This window comes from Emydura macquarii, unplaced genomic scaffold (assembly GCF_026122565.2).
Source record: "Emydura macquarii macquarii isolate MOO-44397 ecotype Brisbane River unplaced genomic scaffold, CSIRO-AGI_Emac_v2 contig_1876, whole genome shotgun sequence".
Taxonomy (NCBI): Eukaryota; Metazoa; Chordata; order Testudines; family Chelidae; genus Emydura; species Emydura macquarii.
The window spans coordinates 20,415,643-20,436,088 of record NW_027132013.1 but is presented as its reverse complement, the minus strand read 5'-3'; the positions used below and the strand labels follow the sequence as shown (position 1 = coordinate 20,436,088).

General features: G+C 39.3%; 1 protein-coding gene across 3 annotated transcripts in view; it reads right to left on the bottom strand.

Annotated features, from left to right (window-relative positions):
* The window catches only part of RBM25 (RNA binding motif protein 25), a 42,331-nt gene that overhangs the window by 15,494 nt on the left and 6,391 nt on the right, over positions 1-20,446 (bottom strand). For 2 of the 3 annotated variants that reach the window (XM_067557861.1, XM_067557858.1), the window contains exons 2-9: positions 17,661-17,781; positions 11,496-11,545; positions 9,779-9,949; positions 9,370-9,427; positions 8,746-8,906; positions 5,515-5,697; positions 3,253-3,306; positions 2,924-3,007 (exon numbers count right to left, since the gene is read on the bottom strand). In XM_067557861.1, coding sequence (XP_067413962.1) covers positions 2,924-3,007; positions 3,253-3,306; positions 5,515-5,697; positions 8,746-8,906; positions 9,370-9,427; positions 9,779-9,949; positions 11,496-11,545; positions 17,661-17,766 — 867 coding nt within the window. In that variant the 5' untranslated portion in view covers positions 17,767-17,781. The remainder of the gene's footprint in view (positions 1-2,923; positions 3,008-3,252; positions 3,307-5,514; positions 5,698-8,745; positions 8,907-9,369; positions 9,428-9,778; positions 9,950-11,495; positions 11,546-17,660; positions 17,782-20,446) is intronic. The other variant, XM_067557860.1, reaches the window with a different exon arrangement.

The following is a 20,446-nucleotide window of genomic DNA, read 5'->3' as shown; positions in this document are numbered from 1 at the left end:
ACTGTTCACTGGTGAAAAGTGAATTCTGCTGAATGGAATCCTCTACTTCCATCCTTTCAAGATGGAAAGATTAAAAAGGTTGGAAATCACTCATTTGAAACATAGAAACTAAAGGGTTATCTGCTACAGTTTTACTAAAATTGTATACAGTTGCAAGTTTTCCATTTAAAAACAGTATTTATGACCAGAACTCCTATTAAACAATAGAAAATACATCAATAGAATGATAGATAAATCCATCCTTGGAAGCAATTGTGGTGTGTTAACTTACAGATGCTGTGCTAGGACATGGACCGCCAACACTGGATTAACTTTGCCTATAAGCTATGTTTCTGGGAGGAAGAGCAAGTACACGGTTCACAAAAATACCAAACAACAAAGACAGACCAAGTTTGTCAGCCTGATGGATGCCAGAACCCCACATCGTTTTTACACATACTGAGCAGAAAAAACAGGTTTTATCCCCTTTGGCTCCACGTTTACCACCACTGAAATGAAATTAAAAACTGGAACAATAAAATGTGCATTTTCTTTTTTTTTTTTTTTTTTTTCTTTCTTTAAACAAAGCATTTAAGACAACTTTAAAAAGCAATCTTACCTGGTAAATATTCTTCTGTCACATGCCCATGGACCAGAGAACTGACAAAGGGTTACAGAAATAAAGCTAATTCACAAGAGATCAATATATCCAGCCACCATACCACACTGCATAGATAGTAAAATACAGGCAAACTAGTGTTGGATACATTGAAATCACAAAAGGAAAAAGGGATTTAAAAAAATGGTAGGAAACTGATATTATGAAAGATAAAACTTAAATTCTACAAAATACAGGGCTGAAAACTTAAGTTTCTAAATGAAATTTTATAGAAGTTTTAAAATTTAACAAACTAATATGGTAAGATGTTAAACTATGCTGTGTCATCTTTTAAAATCAAACTTACCTCAATTTCATATACTTTTAAAGAAAAGTTTATATACTGAAATAGTTGATACTTACAGATTATTTTAGTTGTTCCAATAGAAATTTCTTTGGCTGAGTTCCTGGATTTATCTCTCAAATACTTTGTTCATAGCAAAATTTTGTCGCTCAAATACATCTTTTATATGTACTTGGTCTGTTATGACACATTTTATAAATTTGGTTCCTTAAAAATCCAATAAAAGAATGAATTGGCCTAGTTCATAGCAAAACCTCATCTAACCAACTGCTAAACAAGAGAGCTGAAATGGTAATGGGATGGGAAAAGCATCAGATATTCTGACGTAATGAACAGAAAAAGATAGGTAGAAGAATCATAAATCTTACCTTGAGCTCTCTTCAGACTCGTCCGTGCTGTAAATGGACGCCCCCTGCAATGCTGATACCCTGACAGTCTGTGGTTATTGTCTTATAAACTCGTATCAAAAACATGCAAAGGTTCACTGCGCTCACTAGCCAGCTGCTATAGATTCAACAGCCCCTTTAAATCATTCCACCCAATATACGCAATGGCCACTTTATTGCAATTAAAGTTGATTTTAAAGTTAAGAAATCCAAAATATCCCCCCAATAAAATAGATCAAAGGCAGTAAAATGCCTGACAGCTTCTGAAACAGTGAAGCATATCTTAATTTTTTTAAACCACGTGATTTGTTTGTATTTTGTACCAGTGACTTGATGGGGCCTGGAATTAAACACAACTTTACTATGTCTCACCATTGACCAGTTTCACATTCAACTGCTGAAATTCACCAGAAGATCTCTTCTGGGACTCTTCTCCTTAGGCTTTCATTCCCAAATTGAGTGGAGAGGAAAATGCAGTATTTGCATTGCCAGCAGTGTTCTTTTTGCTTTATGTTGATAAAGCTGTACAAAACAGTACCACCCAACAACTGCACAAGGTAAAGCTGAATAACAAGGGTACGCTTCACCTTATTGAACCTTCACAACCTTTTCATCAATGTCAACTTCAGGTATTCAAAGAAGTGTTTGATCAAAACATGAACACTTGTTAATACTTCACTGGGCCATGGACCATCTCCAGTCTTGCTGGGAAAAATTAATACCATCTTCCTTATAAACTAAACATTGAAATATATTACATGCATAGTTTGCATTTCACTATCCATTAGCACCACCTTCCAAACCAGAAACATTCATAGATGCATGGACATTAACAGAAACTTCTGTAGGTGGGAACCCTAAGGTGGGATTTGCTGTACACAAACATTTCCAAGCCAGTTACCCCTTTGCATATTTTTCTGAGGGGGCATCCATAAATATAATAAAAAACAGAAGCTCATACTTACATCCTATTCCATGTTACTTTCCAAGCTGAGAGTTTCATCTTGCATTAGTCACCATATGATCTCTATCATAATGGTGGGGGTCAATGAATAGATTAGCTTTATGGGAATTTACAATTCTTCCATGCAACTAAATTTTGGTAATTCTGGTAACCACTGACCTATTTTTAATTTTCCCCCACTCAACTTAGAACTATTAAAATAAAAAAAGTCTTAAATTTAAAATTAAATTTCAGGTCTCCATAAAACGTTTTCTTGGATTACGTTATAACTGTCTACAGAAACACACTCAAGTGTATGTCTTACATTGCAGCCCCGTTTAGTCTTTAGTTATAAATATATCTGCTCTAATGTATGTGTATAAACTTAAGTTGTGTATATTCATTTTAAAGTTGAGAAGACTGCAAAGCAATCAGTAGCAACTAAAAGTCTTACAAATGCCAAGGGCCACTTAACGTGGTATGTGTCTTTTTTTGGCTTTTAAATAGCTCTCTCTATATATATTAAACCTCATTATAAACAGTATTTTAAGTGATATTGTAATGTATTGGTAAATTTTATAAAAGTGTTGTGTTTTGGTTTTTTTATTCTGTAAAAGCCTAATTTGTATCAAGTGCAAAAACAAGAATACTACCTTGTGTGTGTCTCTGAATTTACTGATCTCTCTTGATATCAGGTCTCTTTTGTCTTCCTCCATTTCTATAGCATTTATATCCTCCTAAAAAACAAGTGGGACAGGAGGAAAAGCATTAAGAGCCATCTGTACAGACACAGAAGAACAAGAGAAAAGTTCAAGGTTAGAAGTTTTGTACCAGTCTTGTAAGATATAAATATACCCCTTCTGCAGTACCAAACCTGACAGTCTGATGTTAATGAGTGAAAAAAAATCAGATGGACAAGAGTCACAAATCTGGCAACTAGCAGTAAACATAGTCATTGTCAAAACCTACAATGTAAACGAACCTTGGTGATGAGTGGATAAGGTATCAGTGGGGCCACTGGAAATCTGCGGAAAATCTGCGGAAAAATCCACGGAGATTTTTTTTTTTAAAAATAGATTGCACACTACTCTGAAAAACAATGTTTTGTATGTTTGTACTATAAGCAATATTGTATTGCTGTGATCTTATTTTTTTGACTCAACGAAATTACAGAAGAACCTCGCTAATTCTCCCTTCACTGATCTATTTCTCAGCAAGGATTTAATAGATGTTGTCGTGAGGTCTCGTATTAGTAAGACATCACAGAATTACAAAGCATACTGTAGGATATTAGTACACTATAATGTCATCATAAATAAGACTGAACTACACTTGTCAAAATAAGTGACCAGCACATTGTGGTGCATAAATCTTGATTTTCTTTATTTACTCGCTAATTCGCAAAATTTAGTCATCTGCAATGGGTCTCCTGATAGTTAGTGCGAATTAGCGAGGTTCCCCCGTGCTTGAAATTGAAAAACAGATTCCACTCACTCGCCACTCCTCCCACACACCCCTCATCTCCCCCACATCATCCATCATGCCCTCATCCAGCGGAACTGGTGAAGGACTCAGCTGCTAATATCAGCAGTATTCTTCCCATCCCCATCAAGGGGACAGAAGCCCCAGAACAAGCAGATATTTGTCACATGGCATCTGCCCCCCATCTTCCCTTCCCTCCACCCCCAACCCACAGATTCTTCTCTCCCTCTCCTTAAAAGTCAAAGGAGTGATGAGCGAGGATCATCTCCTTGCTCTCAACTGCACCCCCATGGGCCAAAGATGGCAGCCTCCAAGATTCTCTTGTCTCCCTACCCATCGGGGAGAGAAGACAAAGTCAATTTCAACCCAACAGCTGCTGTGTCTTTGGCAGAACATATTAATCTGCTATACTAGCTCAGATTGGTCTAAAACTAGATCATGCAGAGCTAGCAGAGTCCCAAAAAGTACACTTAGCACTCAATTCTTGCAAGATTATGATGGCATGGCAATGCGATAATATAGCCATCTGTCATCATCCATGACCATAAATATTCACAGCACAATAAACATTTTACAGTCCTTTTTGATATATAAAATACAGCTCATAGCATTAGACAATGACTTCATTCTTAGATTCTCATCCAAAAAGTCTTGCCCCAAAGAGTGAGGAAGGAAAACTAAATTCTCAACTCAAGACTCTTATTCCTCAGGTTAGACTAAGAATAATGTGGGGATGACATACTCATTCCTAGGGGGAGAAGTGTTGCTTCTTACACCGCTCTTTCACACCCCATCAGCAGCTGAATCTGCATTACTGCCTTGGAATGGGTATTATACAGGAGATTTAAGTGGGTAAAAAAAATCTCAGTACAACTAGATTCTGATTTCTTGCAATATTGGGTGGGAGTTGAAAGGTGTCAAGAGCCCATTTTCACATGGTTAGAACTCAGTTGCAAAAGCAAAGTCTTAGTTTGCTCATTGTCAGTTCTTGGTTCCCCTCTTCTCCAGTGTTTACTTTAGTACATTGAAAGGGTTACCTACAAACACAGGTTTGCACCAGAACATTTCTGCCAAACACTAGATTTTTTTTATGTCACGAAGCATAGGAACACCAGCTGGTCAAACACAGCCACACTAAAACATTTTTAGAATAGCAGTTTTATAGTAAAAATAGTAAAATTATATATAACATGCCTTTCATCCCTGAAGGATTCCGAAGTTTTTGAAACTATACACGTATACCACCATTGAAATGCAGCCACTTCTTGGGTGTAAAGTAGCAACAACCAGCTGATACATGGCATGCTATCAAACAGTGGGGAGAAGAGGAATTTTTGGCAAAGGACACCAGATCAAACCACTATGCTTACACAAAGTGTCCTGGGATCTTTAAGTGTCAATACGGAAGAGGCAGGATCTTGTTTTTAAGGACTCATCTGAAAGACCTTTACACATGCACAATAAACTGCACTAAATTCAACATATCTACCTCAGAGGGATGAAAGGCTGAGTCAAACCTGCCAAGATTCAAACCTGTGGTTCCAAGAAGTCTAGGTGCTCAGACCCCCTAAGCCATCCAGGGGGGATGGCATCTAAAACTGACTAGATTTCAATTTAATACATGAAACTGCTGCTGACATCAATGCTTGTCGATTTGTTTTCTCATCAGAAGTTTTGGGTTAAAGTATTTGCACAGGGTTTGGCCATTATATAAAAGGTGAGTTGAAGAAAAATCTGCTTTGTCCAAAATCAAAACACATACGTCCTCCTTCTTTTCCTTTTTCTTCTTCCTGGGGTGAGAGTCAGATTCCTGGGAAGGGGCATTGAGCTCGCTGGAGTATTCTCGTATTAATACTTCAATGGCCCCTTTAATTAACTGATCTCTTCTCTTTGTTTCCTCATCCAGTGCTTCATCATCATCATTTGTGGATTCTGGTCTGGAGGTCTAGGAAAAGTGGCAAATTTAGAAAAATCAGCGAACTGTCACACTAAAACCCACTCATGTGAGCGCACGAATTTTGCCCAAAATGTTCATGTTTTTATAATTCTGCTAGTGCCTCTATGATATTTACCAAATTTAAAAGCAGCCCTCAACTGCATCTTATTACCTCCTCACTCTAGCAGTGCCAGAAAGGGACCACATTCCAGGGTTTTACAAGTGGAATGGCTGTAGACTGCAACAATAGGATTGTGGTAAGACTGACAGACAGATCAAGGGCAAGGAGAAGGAAGAGACAGAGAGAACAAATGGAGTATCAACAGTTGTGGTCCTAATGCTGATCTACCGTAGTTTCTGATCTCTCTCCATCAGGAACAGTAGATCACCACAGTAGCTTATTTCTAAGCTTTTTTTTGTGGAAGCCCACCAGACTATCATCCAATAAAAACGTTTACCTTCTGTAATTAACTTTAAAGCAGTGGCCTTCAGGGGAACAGCTATTTTAAAGAAAAATTTCTAGAAAGAAAATACCGCTGCCATACAAGAAGTTTCCTTACTGCTGATCATATATTTACCCTCACTTTTTTACCCCCAAAAGGGAAGCAGGACAAAGGGAAACATTGGAAACATTGTAGAGAAGTGCACAAAATACGCCCTGGATAAAGAATAACTTACCCATTTATTGTCCCCCCTCAACTATTTTGTAAAAAAATGGAATCTCACCTGAGAATCCAGCTGGGTGTCCCATCAAGCGATAGATGGTGGATGAAGTGGGGATGGGGCAGGGGTGGGAAGGGTCTGATGGAGCAGCAGCTAAGAATGAGGGGGGAGGAAGGGTTCAGTTGGAGCTGAAGAGGCTGCCACGCCAAGGAGGAGTAGGCTGAGAAGAGCTAGAAGGCAGTGACAGGGAGTGGAGCTGAAGAGGTCCAGGGAGAAGAGGTGATCAGGAAGAGGAGGCTACTTAGATCAAAGTATTGCTTGGTTTATCTCTCTCATATGTGAAATTAAGTGCTGCAATGTATATGTTTGATTTCTTAATGCAAAAAATAAAGAAAATCAAAAGGCTACAAGTTCTGATGAGCACTGCAGCTCTCTGATCTGAGAGTGGCTCTTGAATGCAAATGAAGGCATGAAAGGGTTAATAAAAAGGAATGGCAAGCACTTTGATAAACTTCCTGTCCATTTACTGTAACTCCTATTAGTGTTTCAGTGGAATTGCTTTTTCATAATTTCTTGCATCAATATTCCTCAGCAATTCATATTTCCTTCAACCACCAATAACAAGAACATTAAAAAAGGGCCTGTTTGTCTCTACATCATTGGAAAGATGCCAGTCAAAACCATATGAAATCAGGGTACCGAGCTTTTCTACATGCATATCAATAGCTTATTTAAAGAAAATATCCTAAAAAGAATTAGGAATTTTCACTGTATACCAGTGAGTAAGTTTATCCCCATCAGAAAGCTTCAAAATGTCACAACTGACCAGCTCTGCACCTTGCTACATGGGGGGAAAAAAACCCAGAAATTCACAGAAAGCAAAATCCTTCTTGTTCATATTGTACAGCTGCACTACAGTCTTAAGGTTACTTACAATCCCAGCTGTAAAGCACAGAAATTATAGCTGTTGCCAGAGGGGGAAAAACAGGAATCTTAGACTGGAATGGGTACTCAAGTCAAACTTTCCTCCCTTAATCTAAGTTAGCAACTAGTGTACTTATGTCATATAGATTTCACATGGTTAGCACTTTGTTGTTCTTTGTGACTGTATACGCTGGTCAAATTGTGTTAAATACTTGAAGTCATCCTTATGCCGTGGTTCTGATTGAATAAAAGGGACAAAAGTATTCATATTTTCAGAATAGTCTGTGTAGCTTTATGAGTGACTACCAAGTGCTGATTGTAAAAATTTACCAACTTGTGTTCGTTATCTATAAAATGAAATTGAACCATCTACTTTGGCCAACTATCACTATGAATAATTGTTGCCTCAAGGAGTGAGTGCCCATTGGTATATGCCTTTGCATGGGACAATTAGAGAATGAGTGCAAGTATTTTAAATGAATGAACATGCTTTATTACCCTTGCTAAAGAGAAGCATCTAGCAAAAATGGGCCACATTAATCTTTGTTATAACTACCAGTTTCAAGCAAGGTGATGAATTCGGCCCAGTAAATCCAGCACACCAAAGTATCCCAGGAAGACAATTAAATAATTAAACCAACAAATTAAGAATGAGTTATTGGACAGTGACCCTGGTCTGATCCCCACCAGGTGTTCCCTCAAGTTAAAGATGGGACAAAATACCCCACAAGCTAACTGTCACTTCTGCTTGTGATCCGTTCACTGCCTAATAGCAGCATAGAAATAAATCTACTTTTCTGCCTTGCATCAGTTTTAAACAATCTTTAACTGTGCAAGAGAGAAACTTCATTCAACTCTGTCAACTGGCTCTGGATTTTGTAACAAATATATTTCTATAGGTTCTTTTTAAAAAGAGAGGTCTCAAACCTATAATAAAATATTAAGCCTCAGAACAATAAGGTACAGTATAACATCTATTACTCCTCTTTAAAATGGATGTAAACTGAGATTAAAGATTCAAGCCTGTCTTATGCACAATGTTGCACCAATTTAAAACTGTGATTTTGAACAGATTTAGTTAAATTGGTGCAACTTTGCATGCAGATAACCTTAATTTAAAACTTAGCTTATATTGGTTTAGCGTGCCTCAATATATGTAAAAAGGCAAGCTAAAGATGAAAATCAGTTTTAAATAGATTGTAGTGTGTCCACACAGGTGTTGCCATTTGTTAAATGTGCAAATTTGTGTGCAGACAAGCCCTCAGGGTAAAATTCTCAAAAATGCTTAAATCCCACCCACTTTCAAATGGGACGTGGGAGCCACAATCTAACCAAAATCATGGAGTGAGTTAAGAGCTGAGACAGGAATAAAGAGCCCTGGCTCCCAACCCTATTTAACTACTATACAGCCCTGTCTCGTCTCCTCTCCTCTCCTCCTTACATAGTGCAGGTCACACATTGCATACATACCCCATTGGAAGCCCTTTTCTTTGCTTTCCATTCATCTAACTGAGCTTTTGTCTTGGCATCAACTTTAACTAGCAGCTTCTTCTCTCCAATCTGGAGGTCATGGAGCAGTCTCAGTGCTCGTAGAGTGGATTCTGGTTCTTTGTATTCACAAAACCCAAAAGCTGAAAGTGGATGATTGAGACGAAAAACAAAAAAAAAACAGTATCTTCAGGTAAATATTTAACAGCCTTTTTTTTTTTTTAAACAGATAATTAAATTACTTCCATAATGGGAACTTTGAAGTAATAGGTTCTCAAACTTCAAAAAAAATATTCAAGAGATATACACCATAAAATGGAAAATATTTACTCTGCAGATTTACAAAAAAAAATTACTCATTGCATTATTCTTAAAGAATTACAAAATTTAAGATTTGAGACTTTTCTTTTTTTTTTTCCTGTCCCCTTCTTTGCTTTCTATGATGGAAACTACTGATTCCATCAGGAACAGGAAAATTTGCAATATGCAACTCAATTTAAATGCAAAATATTAGAGTTATACTCATTTGTCAGCATATACTTTAAAAGACACCTGATAACCAAAAATAAATAAATCTGATTATGTATGCCAAAAAGCAACACTTACCTTGAAGTTTTCCAGATGCCCCTTGTACTCTCTTCCAACTCAAAACCAAGCCACATTTCTTGAAGGCAAAATCAAGAAAGTAACATTACCATTTAATAAATTGAAATGGTTGCTCAGAGAATACATAAGCAAAATGTACCATTTTGTGAAGGAATCAAAATAGTAAGGGTTAATTTTGGTAAAAATCTTCCATGTTCCTATTGGGTACTAGCTGAAAGAAAGCTATTCTGATCAAACTGATTATTTGCTTTTCACAGAAATCTAATGAACATGCCATTACTGCACCATCAGTGCCTAACTTCATCCTTTGTGAATTAATCTATGTTTAGTAGAGTGCTTTAAGTGATGACAGAAGATTTGCATAACACCAACTGAAGATGAAGTCTAACAAACTAATCACTATACTTACAGCTAGGAGTTGTCTTATAAGCATGTCTGATGCCTTCTCGGAAATGTTGCCCACAAAGACAGTGGTAGTGGGACCACTGTTTTCATCATTTTCTTTGTTCTTTAGACCCGGATGCTCTTTTCTGGCTCCCAAGTGCTTTCCAACCATGGACACTGTGGTAGGAACTAAGACCTATGGAGAAAAAAGATGTTTGTATCTATTTTATAACCTACCAGAAAAAGGTTTACAGCCTTAAAACAATTAAGAGTTGGAAATATAGAGGTGTTTCACAACTAAGTTTAAGCATAGCAAGGTAACTGCAGGACAATAGTTTTAAGATTCTACACAGAATATAATCGATATTGCCTATTAAATTAAAAAGAATGAAATTGTTATTTTAAAATCAATGCTGGAAATGCAAGGCAGAAAGAGGTACATTTGTGTAAGAAGGCCACTTTTGGATAAGATGCTATTAATCATTTTTAACTCAGTACTTTCCTCCAGAAATGAACACTGAGTCCTGCCATCCTTTGGTATATTGGTAGTTACCTTAACATCTTATGAGAAACAGATTCTTAACAACTATGACCATAAATAGAAGATTAATTCTGGCTCAAATTAAAAAAATGCTCCTACCACCAAATACAATGCCCTTATGCTCCTACACCGTACACAGAAACCAACATTTTACTTTATCAGTCCACATCCCTTTTCCATAGCCTGTTTTCTTGAATGTGAAAAAGAAATGGTTTGGGTACTGGAGCATATGTAGGTAGGTATGGTGCATTCATGTGTGCACACCTCTTCCAGTCTTGTTATAAAGAGTTGTGTTTTTTAAAAGACTTAATTGTGTGCCTGTGTTTATTTCCTCCTCTTAAAGTTTCTTATAAAACATCAATTCTTTAAGGCCAAGTACAGAACCTTATTTCTTCCAAGATTTTCAATAATGCATTTATTCCAGCATCTTACTGCTATAAAATACATATTTTAGCATGAATACATTCCCCTGTAAGAAACAGTAGGTTTTGGATTGATTTTGTCAGCAGATGCCACTTTTTCAAGATTTTAGGAACAGCAGTTCCATTAGCTTAGATGGAAAAACTGTCAGGAAATGGCTTTAATACCTACAATGAACCCAGATTTTAGAGTCAGAAAACAACCCTATATGCCAGTAACAATCTGTGTGTTTAGATAAACCACCAAAAGCAGTTCTTCCCTCAACGTCTCTCTATTCAAGTCCTGAATATCTTTGCCCTCCCACTGCATTGTAGCCGAAGAGGACTAGCCAGAACTTGCTTGGAAGCTTGTTAGCACTGACTTTTCTGGCCAGTTTAAAAGCAGTGTTGTGTGATGCACACACCAACATGTGCTAGGGAATACCTCACGGCACCCTACAGGCCTCTTGACCGGGGAAGCAAGAGACCAGACAGCCAACCCTGGTTTTTCACAGCAGTGCAGAGTATCATCATGAGGCCATCTCTAATTTACTTCATTTGAGATATAAAAGTGGAACTTTCTATTTGCAAACAGTAACTGTTTCAACTCCCTGCAGTTAGCGATTCCAGATACATCTTTTTAAAACCTTGCTCAAGTCAGAGTTTTTAACATGTCAGTCTACCTTTTCCTTTCATAGTGTGAACATTGGTAATGAAGGGGGCAAATTACACAAGAGTAGTTTCAATCAATAAAGCATGTTTTGTGCACATTATTTTGCCACTACTCCCAGTACAGTACTTACAGTTGGAGCAGGAGCCATAATGCCCATTGGTACAGGAATCATGGGGGTCCCTGAGGGAGACAGAAAGACTATATCAATGTTATTCACACACACTCTAAAATAACAAAGACAGAATACACCTGAGCCAATCACGTATCGTCATATGCCATGAAAAGTAGCAAACACCACTGGTAAGTAACTGTACAGACATGGCTCCAAATCAAAGAACAAATTCAGAGAAAATATGAAGTTCACAATACATAGAACGGACTGTGCTCACTGTATGGATAGCTACTCAATATTTTATCATCATTTATGTTTATTCTTATCACACCATGTGACCCCATGCATACCGCACACCATCCAAATCTTGCACTGAATACGGAATTATTAATTTCCTCCTGGGCATTCCTATGATGCTCTTTGTAGTGTCTCAGTTGTTTACAAACATTAACGAATTGACATTCACAACACCCCTGAACCACAAGACTATCTTCTCTTTTCCTGCCTCATTCACTACACACTTTCCAACATCTCCAACAAATGAGGCCCTACAGACAACAGCTTCATTCCCTACACAAACTTGATTCATTTCCAGATTATGTCAGACCTATGCACTGAATGAGGCAGGGATCCAGTGGAAAAAAAACCAGTATGTGGTCATATAATTAAAGACTGTATCATAACGCATACGTACAAGAGGGCAACTTTAATTTAGGCATTTCCTAACTTGTGTGTGCTTGAGTTTGAAACCTTGATGTTCTTTTAATGTAGTAAATTACAAATTTTAATTTAAAAAAAAAAAATTGAAAACAAAAACATTTAGTTCTGTGAAACCATATTGACCGCTCACCCCACTTCATAGGTCACTGGGAACTTTAAACCCACAGCATACCCCACTATTACCTGATCTAAGGGAGTAACTATAAGCAGTAAAAGGCGGTTATCTCTGGTGGCAGGTCCACAGAGAAGAAGAATGTAGACACTTTGCCAGTGAATGCTGTTTGCTAGACAGTAAAGAAGTGTTGAGACTCCAGAATAAGGGATTCAAAATTCAGATTCTATAGAGGACTGTGCTGTAGTGATTACAGACCCAAGTTTTTCCCATCCTCCCTACTTACTCATTTCCCAGCTCCACTCCTCTCCTCTTTTCCCTCTTGTTCTCCTACCTTTCTCTTCCCCCTTCCTGGTTTTCTGTACCCCTCTGCTCCTGTCCTCATCTTCCTTTCCCAGTTCCTGCTCCTATTCCTGCCTCCATTTCCTGTCCCTGGTCCTCACTCGCTATTCCCCCCCACCCCACACTTATGTTCCACACCCCCTCATCTTCAATTGCACCCTTTCCCCCCCACCAACTCCTGCTCCTAACCTCTCTCCCCCACTGCCCTGCTTCTCTTCTCCCACACCTACTACCTTTCCTCACTCCCCTGCATTTAAGTTAGGCTGCTTCCTTCTCCTCCACACTGCCTGGACAACAGCAGGGGAATCACAGGACAGTCTCCTTGCTTTCAGTTCTGGTGTCTGGTGCCACAGTGGCCCCCTGCAGCCAAGATGAGCAATTGCACGAAAAATCCCTCAGCACTTGAAGCCCTGGGATGGAGCATGAGCAGTATACTCCTAAGGGAATTCTGCACCAAAAAATTAAAAATTCTGCACACAATATTGTAAAATTCTGCAAAATTCTGCATATTTTATTTGTCAAAATAAAATATAATTATGCCATTTTCAATTATTTTGGCAATTTATTTCAAAATATCTGTCAGCAAACATGTCTGCAACAATACACACAACAAGAAAAGACTCAGGAAATGTTTTCTGACAAATGGATTCCTTACTAGGCAAATTAGCACATCTATAGTGCTCCACAGAGCAAATGGCAATACTAATATTTCCATGTATGTCAAGAACAGCAGACTTTAAGCATATGTCTACAAAGCAAAGAAAAACCCAGCTGACTCAGGCCCATGGGGCTCAAGCTGTGCAGCTGTTTCACTGCTGTGCAGATTTTCAGGCTCAAACTATAGCCAGAACTCTGACACCCTCCAACCCTGCAGGGTCCTAGAGTCCAGGCTCCACCCCCAGTCCAGAAGACTACACAGCAATGAAACAGCCCTGAAGCCAGAGGCCCACGACTCCAAGTTGGCAGGCACAGGCCAGCTGTCGGTTTTTCTTTGCTGCGTAGTCATACCCTAAAGGGCAGCACATCCTTAGGATTGAAGTTAGGCCATGATCTGGCACAGCACTTAAACATGTGCATAAAGTTCAGCACCTGAGTATCCCATTAAAACTAATGTTTTGCCAGATTGGGGCATTAGTGAATGGCACGGCTAAGTAGTACTCACCATGTCACTGTTCAATCACTGGCCTAGACTGAAATTGTTGCAGACAATAGATAAGAAGGACAATGGAAGTGGAGGCTCCAGCATGGTAGTGGGGAGCACAAGCCATTGGCTGCTCAGAGGTGGGGGAATCACTGTGCAGCTCCTCCCACTCCACTCCAGGACAGATTTGGTGGTGAGGCTGCACCCAACCATGACAGCACAAGAGCTGGGCCTGCCCCAGAAATACCCCAGAGCCCTGCCCCTCCCTGGCTCCCGGTGCACCATGATAGTGAGTGAGAGGGACAGTCTTGCATACACATCTAGCCACGTCCTCTGATCCAGGTGTGGGGCAAGCAAGCTCAGCCCAGCAGGATCCAAGTATGGGGGGAGAGGGTTCTGTGTGGGGCTATCTGGGTGTGGGCAACTAGGTAGAAATCTGGATGCACAGGGGCTCATTGAGGGTTCTAGGTGCAGGGGGAATGGGACTCTGTGGGGAGCGGTGAAGGAGACTGGGGCTCAGTGGGGGGAGGAAGTTCTGGGTGCTAGGGGAGCGGGGCCTGGTGGGGTGAGGGTCCAGGTACATTTGAGTGGGGTGGAGGTCTGGTTGTGGGGGGCTTGGCGGGATCACCTCGAGTGCAGGATGTGGATGGGGGGCTGGGTGTGGGGAGGCTGGATGCACAGTGGTTGGACGGACAGATAGGCAGCTTCCCGTACAGTGACCTCTCCCCCCTGTGGCTGTGGAGCACTGGAGGTAGGAAGTGGAGGAGGTGGTGAAGAGCTTTCTGCAGCTGGGGGAGGTTCCCAGCGGTGGATCTGACCTGGTCCCAGCCCCACAAGAAGCCCATGCGAGGGAAAAGGCCGAGTTTTACGTCTCCCCAGCTGCTCCCCACGCCTGAACCAGACGTGCCTACTCAGGATTGCTGCCTGGGATGGGCATATGAACCAAGGGAAAGAGGGGGACATTAATTCTGCCCTTGGGCAGAATTCCCACAGGAGTAGCAGTCTGGTCACTACAAAGGAGCTGTGTGAGTATGGAGTATGCCCAATGCAGACAATCTTAAGTCAGTTTAGCTGCTAAATTAACAAGTCTATACTGAGCATGCATGAACTGTAATTTTTCAGATGCTTATAACTTGGTCATATTTAGGTGAATTTTCATAGGGATGGCAAAAGGCACATTCCTGACACCAGGTCACCACCACGTCGAATTTTAAGTCCCCATTCTAAAAGCGTGGAAGTGTGAAAGCTTCTCATTGAAGCAGCTATAAAAAAAAAATCCACCCCGAGACAGACTCTCAGCGTGGGAAATTTCAGCCCAAACAGTTAAAGTTTGACTAAATTAAAACCAACTGAAAACAAGGTCTTATAACGGAAAGGCATACGGCAATCTTAACTATAGGCATCACTATCTGCCTATAATAGTATTCACAGAAATATAGAGACGGGAGAAATCAGTGTGTCCTCTTTAGGGAAATAAGTGTTATGCCCACAGACTGGTACATTAGTGTTGCAAATCACACTTTCCAGGTACAAGGCAGAATATGTTTTCAAAATCCTTACCTCTTCCTGTTGATACCCCATATGGATTGCTAGTACTGAAACAATTATCTATTTTGTATAAGCTCAAACTTTGCAAGAGGAAAGATCTTCTTCCTACGTGGTAATAAACAAACCTTCAAAGAACAGAAGCTTATATGTATATCAAGCATACAGCTCAAACACTTTAGAATAGATTATTTAATGCCACTGGGAAAGAAGGGAGATGGTACTCAGATCATGCAACCAAAAAAAAAAAAAAGGCTTTATAAAGTCTTGCACTAGCACAGAAACAAGTTGTCTACACACTCAGGACACAGTAAAGGCAAACAGGTTACGGTTTTGAATTTCACTACAAAGCTTCCAGTGGCAGAACATGTTTATTTAATAAAGAAGAGCGTCTTCATCAGAAAAGAGATAATATCCTGTTGATTTCAAAAACTTAAATAGAAGTTTTAGAAAATGTAATGCAAGAAGGGATTGATGTGATGGAGATGAGTGTTTTTATATTCTACAAACCATTCCAGAATTACCCACTAGGACATAAAACTGTGTTAACATTTATAGCCATACATGCAGCAGTTCAGCCACATGGCTTTTGAAAATGCTTTACTCTATAAGATATCAGTGCATAATACATACAGCCACATACAGGGTCAGCAAGGCATTTTCTGCAGCCCACATGCTGTGCAGCATTTTGCAAGAGTACTTCACTGCAACATATTGCAACAGCTCATCTCACTCTTCTCTCCCACTCCACCAGCCTCCAGCTTACTTTCTTGCTCCCAGCTACATAGCTGAGTGCAGAAAGAAAAAATGTGCTGGTAGCCTGAGAAACTAAAGCCTCTGTCTTCAGATTGAGACTGGTCTGTGTTTTGGGGAATGGGAAGAAAAAATGAGTGATCAATAAGAGATTAGAATGGTAGCCCAATGATTAAGCACTGGGAGCAGAGAAAGGAGACACAGCAGAAAAATGGAAGCAGAGGAAGAGAGTTAAAAATGGAGAGACTGGGAATCGGCAATATATAAGGAGACAAAAGAAAATCAGAAGGAAAAGTGGCAAATAGAATGAGAGAATTTTTAATATTACAATAGACAAGTTTTGCAGAGGATTATAATTGTTGCTTTTTACATAAAATGGGTGCTCAGTCACAGGAACTTTTCCACAAAAAATTACAGGTCTAAAAATGAGGCAGCAGTAGGTACTAATAGGGTCTGAGGTGTCTTCACACCATGTAATAATACCAGAAAGGGCACAGATATTCCCATACGAAGCAGTATTGGGATAGTTATCCATATGGTCTGCTGACACCCCATTAAAATATAGAACTAACAGAATATTCAAGTTGCATCTCTTGGAGGATAAACATTGTCCACAGAGGTTTTATTTTAGGCAGTTATATATTTTCTTAGAAAGTTATTTCAAACCAAAATGTGCAGCCAGTAATATCTTCTACCCCAAGGATACACCTTGTTCCTTATAAAATCTGAGAACACCCTCCAGGCCTCAAGACCATTTTGCTTGCTTAGAAAGAGAGAACTAAACCCAGGCTTTCCAAGCAGTAATACAGCATACAACAACTAGGCTGGCTCATCCCTAATTTTTTCTGTTGGGGGGGTCTCATGGTCCCAAAAGTTGCCAACCTTGATAGGAAATATTTAGATTTGACACATGACAAAGATTAAAATAAAATCTGTGTTTTGTAAATCAGACTACATTATAAACTCTTCAAGGTAGAAGCCACATCTTCACACAATGCTTACCACAAAAGGGCCCCATCTTGATTAGAACCCCTCAGTATCACTGTAATATAAACAACAAGGAAGTGTACTTGGTGTGCAAATTAAAACCATGGCCAAGGGACTGGTTAATGGGCTATGTAGTCTTTCACCTATCGGTTCAAATCCAAAACAGGCTTGTAGCTACCAAAAGTTCCGGCTGTATTTTCATAGCACACATCCCCAGTGCCTTCCACAGTGTTTGGGTTACCATCTAAAGGCTGTTACAGTGGCCTATTTGAAATAAGTTGAAAACTGTAGTCCATGCCAAGTATGTAGGTGTCAGAAACCCATCACCACAACAAACAGCACCAGGTGCCAGTCTGAGCAGAGAGGATGAGACACAAAAACTGAGCTATTCTCACCCTAGATGTTTTAATTTCTGGTCAGAGAAATATTGGGCATAACAGTGGGGAACTCACTCATATTGTACATCTCTACGGATAAGTTAGGTCTCCAGCCTCAAAGTACCTATATGTAATTTTATAAGGTCAAGAGTGAAAACAAAATTTAATACAGGAAAAATTCACTTGGACCTGCTAACATGACTTACCAGGAGGTACAGGTGGAGGAAAGCCAGGAAATTGTGGAGGTGGAATCCCAGGTGGAAGTGTTGGGATTCCCATAGGAGGGCGATTCAAGTGAGGTGGAAAAGACATTCTTGCAGCAGCAACCTAGCCAAAAAAAGATAAGAAGTCAGCCTCAAAACATGAACTATTCAAAGTGGAGTGAAATGACAATCACCACACTAATTCTGATTTTCATCCTTTTAGGCAGTGCCTGTTGGAAATGCAAACTTAAGTTTTATGTTTCCTTTTCCCAATTGAGCAATAACACAGCAGTAGTGGAAGTCGTCTTTTCTAATAATGCTATTATTGAACATGAAAGTCTTGCATTTTAGGATGTATTGATGCAAGAGTTTTAACTAATTTTTCATGCCAGCAATCCACGAAGGATCTAAATTAGAGAGATGAGATATTAAATGGTTCGTAGATAACAAGCTCAAAGAAAATACAATAATATCCCCACAAAAGTTACTTTTATCAGAAGTCATTTCAGAATAAGTTTTGCAATAAGCCAACTAGCTCTCCTGCACAGATGAAGTGGTAATGTATTAGACGTTTGCAAGACAAGTTAACAGAGGGTCACAGAATCAGGATTTCCTGACACTCTGTGCTAAAAGCAATTTCTATTAGTGGGACAGACACCAGGAAAATTCCTAATTTCGAAGGAAGTTGACAGGCATTCAGAGGGTTCTCCAATCTATTTTTAACTTGTCAGTTCCTATGTCTGCTGATTCAACTTGGCTGGTAGCTGATGCACTGAAGAGTCAGCATGCTACCTACCCACAATAAAGAACTTCTAAAATGCAGTCACTATTCAGACACAGTCACTATCTATATATATACTGACAATAGACTACTTGCAGTTAGACAAGTGTACACACCTACTACTAAAACTGGAGGGAGGCACATACTTTTAGTTTCAGCACCATCTTAGCAATTATATTCACATATATTATTAAACTATTTTAAAAGTAAATCTAGCTTGTTATTCAAATATCTGGTCTTTACAGACCTAACTGGTGTTTAAAAAAAAAAACAAAAAAAACCAACCCATATATGCTCATCAACATTACTCAAGCAGATAACACACAAAGTCTCATACATTAATGCATCAGTAACTATTACCATGCAAATACTTTACCATGAGTCTATATTCTTAAGTAAACGGTGTACCAATGTAAGTTGGAATGCCAGAGTCATTAGACTATCCCTGAGTCCAATCCTGCTGTAGGTCTGCATGTGAATGGTGCAAAAGCTAGATCTATACTCTACTGGTATTGGAGCAGGAAATGAGCGCCCTTGGGGCTAGGAGTACCTCCCATGCATGGAAGCAAGCAGGAAACATGGTAGTGCTGTGATGTTAGCACCGAAGGCAAATACCATTATCCTACCATGATTACAGATGCATAGAGAGCTTAGGGAGTCTAGGAGAAGGAGCTACATGTGGGATCAGAATTCAGGACCAAGATTATTTTCACAGAGTCTGGAAGAACTATGGAAACAAGCAGACGTGTACACCACAGGCAGTGAGTCCAAGCATATTCAGTGGCATCACTCTTGAGCTCCCCTCAAATATACCTCTAAACATGAGCAGAGGAGCAGGAAATAAAAAAAAGCTTTTTAAAAAAAAAAAGTTCAGTTCCTACTATTTAAAATGGAGCACTGTCAATGTTAGTGTGTTTTAAGTTAACCAAATTAACAAAATATTCAAGTAGACAGTGTCCCTTTAACTGGCCCCAGAAGCGTATCCAGCTCTTCCCACCACAAGCAAAGATAAATGTATCTGAGATACAAAGCCTGAGGTGAAGGTGTAAACCAGGTAGCAAACAGAAGAATTCCCACACTGGTGAGATCTAAACTATACTTTTACATAGCATTCATCAAACAAAACAGAAACTTTTCTACTGTTCATTTTTTTTTAATATATCTCTCCTTTCTATGGTTCTCTCATTGCTCTCCCTTTTGCCAGTAAGCTTTGAGAAGTAAAAATCTACTGCCACACACACTTGACTTGGAACACAGTTTAAAATTCAGTACCTCACCTGAAATACTACTAAAATTAAGACTTCTGGGATGGGAGAGAACAAGGGGATTCCCTCGTTCTCCTAGGAATTTTGCTTATGTACTTTCCTAACCAAAAGCACCCTTCCAAGCAAGCACTTGACAGGGTCCCAGAAAGGGAGAGATCTGAACAATGGGACTTCTCCATTTGTGGATATATAAAGACAATTTTTGAGGAGGATGGTAGAAAAGAACTATTGGACACCAAGTTTGTTCCAAATGAGCTGGATAGGCTAAGGTTTGTTTTAGATCAAAATCAAAGCAAAACCTAGCATTCAATGGAAACACTTGGTAAAGAACAGACAGGGTTTACAGCCTCACACATTTAGGTCTACCTTAAGTGAAATGTGTTGCTATTTGCATGGCTTGAAAAATTCACCAATTTAAACTTTTGTTTAAAAAAAGAAACAAGGTTCTAGCCCTTGAAAAGATCACCTTACTTATGTGAATCAATGTAGTGATATAGTCCTGAGTTTGTAGAGAGTGCTCCAATACCTCTGCCATCCATAGCTTTCATATGCAACAGCAAAGTGAAGTTAAAGGGAATAGGAGTATTTTTTCTGCTGTTATGTAAAACTCTTTTAGAAGAGTGAAACTGACAAAGATGTCAATTTCATTCTCTGGAATTAAGGAGAACTCTGAGTAGCAGCTGCAACACAGATAATGAAGCTATTCTCTGTAAAAGCAAGGTAGGGGAGACACTTTGTAGAAG